Below are 13,857 nucleotides of genomic sequence, written 5' to 3'. Positions count from 1 at the left end.
GGATAGTCAACCTTTTTATACCCACCGCCCACTTTTGGATCTCTGTTAGTAGTAAAATTTTCTAACCACCCACTGGTTGCACAGTAATGGTGATTTTATGAAAACCTATGAAAATGTTTTTAAATAATGCTATGACATTTTGTTAAAAAGTCAATTAAATTTAAAAAAAAGGAAAGTACTTCACTATCGGACAAAACCCCTACCGCCCACCATGAAAGCTGGAACGCCCACTAGAGGGTGGTAGGGACCAAGTTGACTACCTCTGGTCTAAATAAAGAGAAACATATCAGTTGCATTGCCCTAGCAGTTTTGGTAAAATGTACTGAGAAACAAGGGTGTCATAGTTGCCACATGCAATCCTTCTGTATTTCCGGCCTGTTAATTTTGTCCCACTACTCCAGGAATTAACTTTCCTCACAATCCTATCTGCCAGTTCCCCTTTAACAGTTTAAAGCAAAAACAAAATATATATGCCTAGTCATCCATGGAGAACAGCTTGGACCATTTTGGTTTGACTTCCTAGAACATGTTGAGAGTTGACATTCCCATATCTCATATTTCTACATTTCTCTTGGTTATAAGCTTCTCCTTTGTGTTCAGGTCTGGCCTCAAAATGATTATGTAGCACTTGGGGATGAAGATGCAGCCCAGGAGACCAGCACTGGAGGCCAACAGGGAGAAGACCTGAACACCCACCATGTATTTCCCTTTGGTGCTCAGATAGGTGGGTACAAAAGTCACCCAGACACTGCAGAAAACCAGCATGCTGAAGGTGATCAGCTTGGCTTCATTAAAGGTCCCAGGCAGATTCCTGGCCAGGAAAGCCACTGTAAAGCAGATGGCAGCCAGGAAGCCCATGTAGCTGAGGGTGATATAGAACATGACAACAGAGCCTTCATTGCATTGCAGGATGATCTCTCCAGGCTGAGATTGGAAGTCAGAATCAGGGAATGGGGGAGAAACTCCCAGCCAGATGGAACAGATGATAATTTGGACAGCAGAACAAGAAAGAATGATGGAGTTGGCCAAGCTTTTCCCCAACCATCTTTTCACTTGGTTTCCTGGTTTTGTGGCCAGAAAAGCCAGCACCACTGTGATTGTTTTGGCTAAAAGAGAAGAAATGGCAATGGAGAAGATGATGCTAAAAATAGTTTGTTGGAGAAAGCAGGTGGCTTTCCTTGGTTGACCAATGAAGAGAAGAGGAGTCAAGAAACAAAGCAGAAGGGAAACCAGTAAGATGTAAGAGAGGTCCCTGTTGTTGGCTCTGACAATGGGAGTTGCTCGGTATTTAAGGAATATGACTAAAACAAAGCCTGTGGTTAAGAACAAGAGTAGGGCAAAAGAGATCAGGATGATGCCCAGAGTTTCTTCATAAGATAAAAAGGATATAACTTTGTGGATACATTGGATATAATCCTTATTTGGATATTTATCATCTGGACATTTGGTGCATTTTTCTGTATCTGCAAACACCCCCCCCCAAAAAAAAAAACCACAACAATATTTCTTTAACATTCTACCTTTTCACTTTTCAAGAAATAAGTTATTTTGGAAAACAATTGATACCAGGAGGATTTTTTTAAAGATGGTTCAATTAACATTTCCAGAGAAACAAGATAAGAATATATATATTTAAAAACAGCAAAAATTAGTTCTGCGCATAATTTGGAATGGCTACTCTTCTGAGTGGTAACATTCATGTAAGGAAATGCACCCATAACTGTACACATCAGCTCACTGTGGACTAGCAATTCCTTCTAGTGATGCTTAAGTGGCCATCTATATAGAATAAACTGCAAAGATCCTTCTAGAGAATGGATCTAAATGTTGTGGTCCACTAGCAGCTGGCAGCAGAGTCGGACAGTGAGGAGATTGGGGAGGAACATGGGCCAGTTCTGGAGTCTGGGGAAATCTCAGACGAGGGCTCTGCATCAGAGGCAAAGAGGGGGCCAGGGAAATCTGGGAGTTATGTGATGCCTCCGGAGTCTCTAGAGTTGGAAAGTAGGGAGTCAGAGGAACAGGTTCCCCTTTTCTCAGTGTGCACATGTGCAGAGCTGCCAGAAGGCAAGAACAGTTAAGACAGAAGGGATGACTCAGGAGTAAGATTTGGAGGTGATTGGCCCCTCCCATAGGACATAAAGGAGGAACAAAGGCACATGAGCCTTTGCAGGAAGCAACTTGGCTCATGCTAGTCAATTTACTTCTGAAGCTCCATTTTAACTCTTTGCTCCATTTGGTCTTGTCAAGCTAATTGGCAATTAAGTCTTTGGTAGCATTTCAAGGAAGATAAAGGTGGGTGCTTACCAGCCTTGTCCTGAAGGACTTTGGCAACCTACTGTAGGACTCTTTACAACTATTTGGGACTCATTACGGGCTGTGAATGAATATAAATCACAGCCTTTGAAATAAAAAGAGGGTTTTGGGGACTAAGCATGTGTTTTTTACTGTATCAGGAAGCCTAGGTCAGAATACTTAAGATAATTCCTCAAGTTTCAAATAATTCAGATATTCATAGAAATAGAAATGTGGAAAGAAAAAATCCAAAATAAAAAGCATAAGAGATATTTTCTTTGGCATTAGTAAAACTTGCCCAAGCCTTATCTCTATCCAGCCCCTCCTTAAGGGTCTTTTGGACATTCTTCCTTTTAGATAAGAAATTTTGCAGTTTGAAAATAAACAAAAAACAAAAAAAAACATTTGATCTTTAACACATCATTTAATATTGACTTCTATAAAAATGCTCTAGAGGAATCCCACAAATCTGCTATTTTCTTTGGTGTTACCCACCTTCCTGAGTGGAGATGGTCCCCTCTGGACAAGGAACACAGTCATAGCAGCAAACTGGCTCTCCTTCTCGCTTCCGCTTGACAAACCCAGGACGACAACTTTCCACACATTTGGACTGAGGCAGAGGCTAAAGAGAAAAAACAAGGAATGTCAAAGAAAATGTGTCCAGGCTAAGCATCCATGGAAAATGGAGGTAGATATGAAGTTTGGTTGAGTAGTTTCTCTGGGCTTCACTTGAAGAAATATAAATTCTCTAATAGTTCCAAATGATTGCAGAAGATACAACCACTGAAAAATTTATATAGTTCCTGCCTTTTACTTCTGGCATATCTCATGGTAATAAAGGACTGAATAAAGTGTGGAACTGAAAAAAGATTTTAGAATTAAATAACAACTAATGGGTTTAAAAATATCATAACTTCTCAAACAGAGTAAGTCAGGCATATTTTGTCCCAAAGGTGCTTTTCCAAAAGGCAAATTGACTTTCCCCCCCTTGAAAATGTTTTGCTTTTCATCCAAGAAGCATTTTCAGTCCTGATTGAATGGAAAGGAAAGATTAGGGAATGGAAAGTTTTATATTCTTTGCAGTCATCTGGTTATTAACCCTTTGAGAGTGGAGGAAGCGGAGCTAATGTTAGGACGATATGAAGTACAATCTTGGAGTTTCGGGGATCGCCATCGATATCTGTTGCTGGACAGTCCTTTTGGACCTAAACTGTCCTGCAGAAATGGTGATAGAGAAGGGCACATCCTGTTGATCCCGGGGATATCGCAAAGTCCCTGGTAGATCAAGGAGAAGCCTTTTTTTTCCAGCGACAAAGAAGCAGCCATTGAAGCTGCTGAAAGTTGAGACAGCTCCAGAAACGGAAGATAATGCAGGAGAAAAAGTGTGCTGAATTGGTGAGATAGTTTTTTACTATTAGATGAGAGAACATCCCAAAGATCAAAAGTAGAGTTAAAGTTGAAGACAAGAAAGGTCAAGCAGCGAGATTAAGCCTGAGTCAAATTTTGTGTGTTATTTTTTTTAAAAAAATCCTTTTACTGCTGAAATTTCTACAAACACATATTTTTTAAATTGGACAGATTTTATCTTTCTCTTTTTTTAAAGGCTTTCACGGAGCTGGATCCAAGCGGTTATTACCGCCTCGCTTCGGGAGGGGCACTTCCCCGCCGCACTCAAAACAGCGGTGGTGAGACCCCTCCTGAAGAAACCATCTTTGGATCCAGCCGTACTTAACAACTACCGTCCAGTCTCCAACCTCCCCTTTATTGGGAAGGTTGTTGAGAAGGTGGTGGCCTACCAGCATCAGCGGTCCTTGGAGGAAGCCGATTACCTGGACCCCTTCCAGTCTGGCTTCAGACCTGGCTACAGCACAGAAACCGCTTTCGTCGCATTGACTGATGATCTCTGGAGAGCCAGGGATGGAGGCCACGCCTCCATCTTGGTTCTTCTTGACCTCTCGGCGGCTTTCGATACCATCGACCATGGTATCTTTCTGCGACGACTGCGGGAGGTGGGGGTGGGAGGCACTGTTTTGCAGTGGTTCTCCTCCTACCTCTCGGACAGGTCGCAGTCGGTGTTGGTCGGGGGGCAGAGATCGACCACGAGGCCCCTAACATATGGGGTGCCGCAGGGGTCGGTCCTGTCCCCCGTACTATTTAACATCTACATGAAACCGCTGGGCGAGATCATTCGGAGGCACGGGATAAGATACCATCAATATGCGGACGATACACAGCTGTATCTGTCTGCCCCGTGCCAACTCAATGAAGCAGTGGACGTGATGAGCCAGGGTCTTGAGGCCGTTAGAGACTGGATGCGGGCTAACAAGCTTGTACTCAACCCGGAAAAGACTGAGTGGCTGTTGTGCTTCCCTCCCAATAATTTGGTTAGCGTTCCACCACTCAGGCTGGGGGGCCAAATTTTATACCCCTCAGACAGGGTTTGCAACTTGGGAGTCCTCCTGGACCCACAGCTGACCTTTGATCACCACCTGTCGGCTGTGACCAGGGGGGCATTCGCCTAGGTTCGCCTGGTGCGCCAGTTGCGACCCTACCTGAATCGGGAGGCACTCACAACAGTCACTCGCGCCCTCGTGACCTCTAGGCTGGAATACTGCAACGTGCTCTACATGGGGCTGCCCTTGAAGAGCATCCGGCGACTTCAGCTAGTCCAGAATGCGGCCGCGCGAGTGATCGTGGGTGCACCTCGGTTCACCCACATAACACCTATCCTCTGCGAGCTGCGCTGGCTACCTGTTGATCTCCGTGTGCGCTTCAAGGTGCTTCTTACCGCCTATAAAGCCCTTCATGGTAGTGGATCTGGGTACTTGGGAGACCGCCTCCTGCCGATTACCTCCTCGAGACCGATTAGATCTCATAGATTAGGCCTCCTCCGAGTGCCATCTGCCAGCCAGTGCCGGCTGGCTACTACACGGAGGAGAGCCTTTTCAGTGGCAGCTCCGACCCTCTGGAACGATCTCCCCGTGGAGATTCGTACCCTCACCACCCTTCAGACCTTCCGCGCAGCCCTCAAGAACTGGCTATCCTGCCAGGCCTGGGGGTAAAGATTGATCCACCCCCACCCGAATGTTGAATGAATGTTGTTTACTTTTTAATTATGTGTTATGTTATATGTTACTGTTTGTATCCCCTCCCTATAAGTTGTTAGCCGCCCTGAGTCCCCTCGGGGAAAAGGGCGGCCTATAAATAAACTTATTCCTTATTCCTTCCTTATTCCTTTTTCTTTTTTCAATACCTTATAATATTTTCTTGCTAATATTTCTTTTATTTTCTGGAAAATAAAGAACATAGAGAAGTGAAAATAGAGGGAAATAACATTGCCACTTAAAGGCTTGGAAGCTTGGAAATATTGTTTTTCTTCTCTACGTTTGAGCTTCAAGGACTTTGAGTTTGTTTACTGAAAATGATAGTGGGAAGAACACAGATGTTTATACTGGTGCTTCTCTGGGTACTATTTCATTCATTTCATTTCATTTTATTGGTCTTGTATGCCGCCCACTCCCGAAGGACTCCGGGCGGCTTACAATAAACAAAGGAAGGGGATAAATAGACAAATAGACAAACAACAATTTAAAATACACAACATTCATAGTTACAGTAGGGCTGGCTATTTCAACAGCCCCCCAGCCTGCTGAAGCAGCCAGATCTTGGTGGCTTTGTGGAAGGCCGGGAGTAGTAAGGGTCCGGATCTCCACGGGGAGCTCGTTCCAGAGGGCTGGAGCTGCAACAGAGAAGGCTCTCCCCCGGGGTGTTGCCAGCCGACATTGGCTGGCAGATGGGATCCGGAGAAGGCCTAGTCTGTGCGATCTGATTGGTCTATGGGAGGTAATTGGCAGGAGGTGGTCTCTCAGGTACCCAGGTCCAATGCCATGTAGGGCTTTATAAGTAACGACTAGCACCTTGAAGCGAGTCCGGAGACTAATGGGTAGCCAGTGCAGCTTGCGGAGGATAGGTGTAATGTGGGTGTACCTGGGTGCACCCACGATCGCTCGCGTGGCTGCATTCTGGACTAGCTGAAGTCTTCGAACACTCTTCAAGGGCAGCCCCATGTAGAGCGCATTACAGTAATCCAGTCTTGAGGTCACAAGGGCGTGAGTGACTGTCTGAAGGGCCTCCCGATCCAGGTAGGGTCGCAATTGGTGCACCAGGCAAACCTGGGCAAAGGTCCCCCTGGTCACAGCCGACAAATGGTGTTCTAAAGTCAGCTGGGGATCCAGGAGGACTCCCAAATTGCGAACCCTCTCTGAGGGGCGTATAATTTACTATCAGAGTGAAAAGCTTGGACTGGGGAAAAAACTGCACATATTGGGAAAGAAAGCAGTTAATTTGGCTTGAAAAAGACCCTCAGAGTTTATAGTAACAGTGTGCACTATTGGAAGGAAAAAATTAATATAGATGATGTCACAACAGGGAAAACAAAATGAAGTGACATTGTTGATGATTATGCAAAAAATACAAAAAATACAAGCAAGAACAGAGAGCATTGAAAAGAGATGGGAGATTATTGAACAAAGAACAGATAAAATAGATGAAATGATCAGGAAATGTGATGTCCTATGACAAAATGGAGGTCATTTTCAGATTCAGCACACCAAAAAACATAAAGATTACATGGATTAACCAAAACAGCTGTCAAAAAATATTTTTTTGCAGACCTGTGATTATTAGATTCATCTCATTCAGTCCAAACCAATGGTGGGATCCTGCTGATTTAAAACCGGTTCAGTGATCATGTACTTCGCATGTGTACACTCTGTGAGCACCTATGCCTGATGCGTGCTCTGCACGTGTGCACAGTTTTAACAAAACGTGCCTTGCAGGTTACTTCTGTGGAGTAACACGGCTGCTGCACAAATCAGCTGAGAGGATATAGGTAAGTAAAGTGCAAGGACAGGCAAATGAGCCCCGCTGATTATCGGAGCAAACCGGTTCACTCCCCAGCTGATCGTCGGAGCTACCGGTTCGCCCAAACTCATCTGAACCGTCTGAATCCCACCCCTGGTCCAAACCTAATACAGATAATAGTTAAAAGAATCTGAGACTATTTGCAACATAAATGCCAGCACTTGAGGGCTTCTTGCCACTATGAAGGTGATTCTAAATTATAGAAGAGATACAAAAAAGCCATGGTCTGTATCCCAAAGAATAATCACGCAGCGTCTGATGCTGAATATGGCTGAATCAGTTTAAAAGAGTATTCCATATCATAGTATCTGAGGGACACCTTTGTGAATGCCCTCCCCCACTCAAGCAGTCTAAGAAAACTGTATGTTTTTTCCTCCATACATTCAACTCCCAGGGTCACTAGAAATAACCCACTTGAAATGGGTCCTAATCTTTAGAGAAAAGAGAGAATACCACAATATTTAACCTACCCTGTTTAGCAACTTCAGCCACGAAAGAGCCCTTTGGTTGATAATAAGTCTCTGTTTTTCAATACTTCCCACTTTCATTTTCGTCAAACTATTACTGGACAAAACAACAAAGCACTGGATGTCCATATCTGCCGTTACTTCTCCATTTTGGTCCATGTAGAGCTTCCAATGGGAAAGATTGTAGAAATCATTCTTCTCCAGAAAGGGATGGAACTAGAATGGAAAATTCTAGGAACTTTAAAAGTAGAAATCTTTGTTTCCGACACCACCTGATATTTTTCATGTATGAATTTCAGGTACCATTAAGTTCATAATAGAATAGAATAGAATTCTTTATTGGCGAAGTGTGATTGGACACACAAGGAATTTGTTTTTGGTGCATATGCTCTCAGTGAACAAAAATGGTTCAGCAAAATTTATCAATCCTATATTCCTGCCAGGTAATCTGTCCATGTAGATTAGTAATTTGTTTACAAATGGAACAGTATCCAAATTTGAAAAGAATACTGTGAAAGACAGTTGCAAAACAAGTATTACATTGAACTAAGCCAGTCATTTTGAAATAAAATAAAATCACAATCTCAATCGCACTAACCCAGAATGTATTATTGCTATTTTTGGTTTAGAGTTATATGATTTGCCCACCAGCCTCAGGGAAGTTAAAATGTAATGGAGGCAATTTTACTCTACCTTTGTCCTCTGTACTGTCTCTTAGACTCCCCACTCAGAGCCTGCAGCTCCTCCCACCAGCCTCAGGGAAGTTGAAATGAAAGCTTTAGCTTTCCTGACTTAATCTTTGTAGGTTCTGGCTATTTGCTGATATTCTGTCTTAGGTTTTGTTGTGTCAGAGGAGATGGAGTGTGTGCCTGGGTCTGCGGAAGACTTTGAGGAACAGGAGGTCTCATAGCCAGATGCAGAGCAGGGCCCATCTACTCACATGCAGGTGGACTAAGGTGACCAGATTTTCAGATTGGTAAAGAGGGACACCTTTGACCAGGGGGGGGGGGGGGGTTGATTAAAAATTTTATACGGAGCAACAAAAATTTTCATACAATGCAAAAATAGTATTGTATTTTTTTTATTTCAACATAACTACAATTTACAAATATAAATTGTAACTGTTGCCAAACATCAACATTTTGATCACGTGACCATGAGGATGCTGCAACGGTCGCTAAGTGTGAAAATGGTTGCTAAGTGTGAAAAATGGTCATCAGTCACTTTTTTCAATGCCATTGTAACTTTGGTCACTATACCACCTTTCTTGCCACAGTTCTTAAGTGAATAACTGCAGCTGGTATTTTGTATTTTGGATAGAATCTTTTTTTAAGACAATTTAAAAAAAGATTCTATCCAAAATACAAAATACCAGCTGCAGTTATTCACTTAAGAACTGTGGCAAGAAAGGTGATATAATAGGCTTAGTGACCAAAGTTACAATGGCATTGAAAAAAGTGACTGATGACCATTTTTCACACTTAGCGACCATTTTCACACTTAGCGACCGTTGCAGCATCCTCATGGTCACGCGATCAAAATTTTGATGTTTGGCAACAGATTCATATTTATGATGATTTCAGTGTCCTGGGGTCATATAATCACCTTTTGACAAAGTCAAATGGGGAAAACAGATTCACTTATGTTACTAACTTATCAGCTGCAGTTATTCACTTAAGAACTGTGGCAAGAAAGGTGGTATAATGGGCTTAGTGACCAAAGTTACAATGGCATTGAAAAAAGTGACTGATGACCATTTTTCACACTTAGCGACCATTGCAACATCTTCATGGTCACGTGATCAAAATTTTGATATTTGGCAACAGTTCCAATTTATATTTGTAAATTGTAGTTATGTTGAAATAAATAAAAAAATATTACAATACTATTTTTGCGTTGTATGAAAATTTTTGTTGCTCCGTATAAAATTTTTAATCAAGCCCCCACCCCCAGTCAAAGGTGTCCCTCTTTACTGAAAATCTGGTCACCTTGTTTTTTAGGATGCTGTCTAGATTTGCCATAGCTTTCCTCCCCAGGAGCAAGCATCTTTTAATTCCTTGGAATTGGGTATGTCTAGTTTAATGAAAAGAAGGACTGAGGTATTGTATTGTGGTTGCTGCAATTAATATACTTAATAACTCCATTTTTATTCTTTATTTTTTAATAATAATTTTCATAACAGTTGCTCCTGTTTTTGTAATTACTGTTTTATATTATTATTTTAGTGGATTGTTGTCACCCCTGAGAGTCATTTCTATTGAGATGTACACATTTGAACAATAAATGTATTTATTTTCATATTTAAGGAAAGGCATCATCTATAAACTAAGCAAAGGGGTAGCTTCCAAGATGTGCCCTTGGGATCTTGAAGTTGGTGGGAATCTACTCAGAGATTAATTGAGGAAAGCTTAATAACAGGGAGTTCTTAACTTAAATCCACACAGAATAAAACTATTTTAATAAATTCTATGCACAATAAATAAAATATTATTTTAAAATACATTAAAAAATAAAAGAAAAAACCCACTTACCAGCAGGCTTGCACTCCAAGTAAACCCAGAATGATGTAGATGTTAATACAAACAACTGAGCAAATTGAAATGGTGAAATTAGTCAGGGAAAAATGCCACCATTTTTCGGAGCAGTCCTCCAACCTCCGTGCCCATCCCCTCCGGAAAATCCAGGAAGTAACATCTCTAGCCATTTCCTGGAGCTCTATGGTACTAGATCATTTTTTCTTATAAAATAAGGTAAAAAGCGGCACGGGGGGGGGGAGGTCCATTTTGTTGCTTTAACGTTTTAATATCTTCAATGAAAGTACTGAGACAGAGAGAGAGAGGGAATTTAGACAGGGTGTCTTTTGTCTTGCCCCGGTTAGGATTTCTTAAGCAAATCCACTGGGCTTTCAACATGAAGCCAGAAAATGATCGGGACTTTTTTAAAACGCGGCAGGAAATGGGAAAAATTGTTATAAAGCGTGATTGTCACACTGAAATTGGGACGTCTGGTCACCTTAAGGTAGACAGACAGCTGTTTTGGGGGCCTGAACTGAGTAAGGGGGAGGAACAGCTGGGTCCTGCCCCAAATGCACATAGGTGCAGAAGTGCGGAGAAGAGAGCAATGTAGGACTGAGCGCCAGCTATCCAGGAAAAGAAGGAGATGTTAACAAGCCTTTCCCCTGGCTGGGATATAAGGAAGAGGGGTGTGGGAAGCACAGTTGTCAGAGACAACCATTCATGCTCCAGGAGAGTCCCCTCCAGTGGATTCCTCGCCTGGATTTCCTTGCCACTACCCAGGTTGGTCAGGACTCTTTATGTTGGGATTGAAGTGCTAATTGAGGCTCCCTGTGGTGAACTCAAAGGTTTGTATTCCTGCTTTTCGAAATAAAAAGGGGTTTCTCCTCACGAGTAGGCTATTGAGTGGGGCTCATGAAGGCTGAGCCAGAACAGTTATGTTACTGTCTTTCCACTTTTTTATTTGCCTTTTTTGTCTTTCAGTTTATCATAGTGTTCTTGGAGCTGCCATGCTGGTTTCTTTTGAGATCTTTTATTTTTCTTCTTCATTGGTATTGTGCTAGACTAGCCTTTTATAATCTCTTTTTAAAAGTTTCCCAAGCTTCATGGATTGTTTTCCATTTCAAGATTTCCATCCAAACATTCTCTAAATGTGTTGAAGTAAAATCTCTTAAAATCCAAGACTTTAATTTGACTTTTTTTTGTTTTCCTTGTGCTTGAATTATGTTTAATTCCAATACTGCATGGTCACTCACCTCTCCCAGGATCCCTGTAACTTCAGCCCTTTCTATTATTACATCTCTGTTAGTGAAAATTAAGTCCATTATGGCTGACCCTCTAGTTCCCTTCTCTACCTTTTCCTTCTCTACCATTAAATTGGACTATGTGGAAACAAGCCTTCAAAAGTTAGAATTGATTACATCACCAGTGTATTGTTCAAGTTTCCCCTCCATTTGCCAGCGTCCTTGCAAAATTGACAAAGAAACTACAGACATGCAAAAGAAAACTCCAATGATAGGATTGGGAGGGTTTTACTATCAAAAACTTTTTCTATAAATAGCTAAGCCAACTTTAATCAGGGCCCTTCATTTGGACCTCTATTCCAAGCGTGAAATTCTCTATTTCTTCAGGAATAAACAACTGAAAATCACCTTCTTTGTTCCAGTGGGATTTATTGGTCAGTCACACCAGGAAAAAAGAACCCAGTTGAGGCTCAGGTCATCAGATGTCCTCAGAGCTCAAATTTATAAAAGAATTCAAATTTATAAAAGTAAAATTGTACACCGCTAATCACAAACAATACAGGAATGTTTTTAAAAATGAAAACATCCCTTTTAAATTAGTAAAATATATCTGGTACCAGCTTCTTGGTAAATAATTCCCCAATCAACTACATTGACTAAATCTGTTGGCCTTTTGTAGCACAAGGAAGATGAGATGGCTCCCCTCCTTCTCCTATGGATTCTTTCACCAAAGGAATTTTATTTTTTGGATCCTTTTTGGGACCCCATACCTGCCATGGCTGCAGCCTGGGAGCTTCCACTGTCCCTTGGACCTTCTTCCTTCTCCCCCAGGATCTGGACGAATATGCAGCCTTCAAAGCCTGGGCCATAGTCATAAAGATAATGTAAACAGAGCCACTATTTTCAATCCAGATGCTGCCCCTTTTCTCTTGGGTTTCCACTGGAGCTTTTTGGCTGCATCTTTTCCGGGCTTTGACAGAAAAGATATGCTTTGAGAAAGAACAGCGAAAAGACTGCTCCACAAACTGTGGATTTAGAGAGAAATAGGGTTCAAAACCATCATAATTTACCCTTAAGTTTTGCAGAAAATCAAAGCTCCAAATACTATGGATGTATGTGAGATATTCTTGATGAGCCATTATATATTTTCCCAAAGTTGTGGTGATCCAGACTTTCCCTTCAATGGGTCCTGACAAATCTTTAAGTGTTAAATGGAAAGTACGAAATGTGCTCGAAACGATAATATATTCTGTGAAGTGAACAAAGACATTGACTTGTTTCCATTTAGAGCTGGGTCCCCCCATGGGTGCTTGATGAAGAGTCATTGGGATTTGTTGTGATATAACAACACAAATTCCATTCCTGATAAGCAAAGAAGGAAAAGTCCTCAGGAAATTCTCTCCCTTTTCTGTTTCTGGAGCAAGGAGACCAATCAAGGTCCATCTGAAATGGAGGAGCAGTTGGACAATTGCTGGATACTGAAATCCTTCTTTGGGGAGCATCCGGTGGAAAAAAGGGAATTGGCTTTTACCACTCAGAATCTCTGAAGCAATTTTATCCCTGATCTGAAAAAGCAATGAAAAATGACGAAGTTTGTTTTGATGAACATATTTGAAGGGTTTGTTGATTAGTTATTGTTTAAAATATTACACACAGAATATTAACAAGACTGCATATAAAAATGGAATACAAGAAATAAATTAAATTAGAATAATAATAATAAAATGCAAAACACATTTCTCCATCACCTCTACAATTTACCACAAATAGCCTCAAATATGGAGATGTTAACTTAAGTATATTGTTTGACTAAAGGTAATATTATATTTACCATTTGAAAATTTGCTACATCTTTCTCTGCTTATATATCTTGAGATTTTTTGGGCAGTATTTTTTTTAACCTTCTTCTCCAATTGTACAAGAGATGGTGAGACCACAGCTCCTCATATAATTACCAGTTGTATAATACAAGAGGTCTTTAATTGAAATTCTGTCTGTTTTAACAGACACGATTTTCAGTTTCCATAGATTTAATTGTACAATAATAATTATATGCCCTGATTTTAGAAAATTGTGTAAATTCCAAATTCATCTCTCATGGGAGCAGCTGAAGTCCTTGGGACTGACTCCTGAGATTCTTCTCAAATGTTGTCATTGAGTTTGTTTGAAGCCCCACACGTCTGCTCAGTATAAGAGCATGGGGGTAACCTGGGCCTTATAACCTCTAATAATTGAGGTGTCCAGGCTCCAAACAATGAACCCAACCAATCCAGCACTCCGAGACTTTCAGCTTTCTCAAATAATTGCTTTATTGAGTACATCATTTCAGTACGAATGAAAATGAAACCAGCTCTAACTATTTCCCGTGGTTCCAGTATAATTAAAGAATAGATAATTCTCTCCCTCATGGTCACAGGT

The 13,857-nt window shown here is 41.4% G+C and overlaps 1 protein-coding gene across 1 annotated transcript in view; it reads right to left on the bottom strand.

The window, feature by feature from the left end:
• Positions 1–552: 552 nt before the first annotated feature.
• Positions 553–13,857, bottom strand: part of LOC116502529 (vomeronasal type-2 receptor 26-like) — a 53,497-nt gene continuing 40,192 nt past the window's right edge. The window contains exons 5-6 of the mRNA XM_032208410.1: positions 7,751–7,898; positions 553–1,391 (exon numbers count right to left, since the gene is read on the bottom strand). Of these exons, the coding sequence (XP_032064301.1) occupies positions 553–1,391; positions 7,751–7,898 (987 nt within the window). The remainder of the gene's footprint in view (positions 1,392–7,750; positions 7,899–13,857) is intronic.

The sequence above is a fragment of the Thamnophis elegans genome, chromosome 2 (genome assembly GCF_009769535.1).
Source record: "Thamnophis elegans isolate rThaEle1 chromosome 2, rThaEle1.pri, whole genome shotgun sequence".
NCBI lineage: Eukaryota > Metazoa > Chordata > Lepidosauria > Squamata > Colubridae > Thamnophis > Thamnophis elegans.
This window is presented reverse-complemented; position numbering and strand designations above follow the sequence as displayed.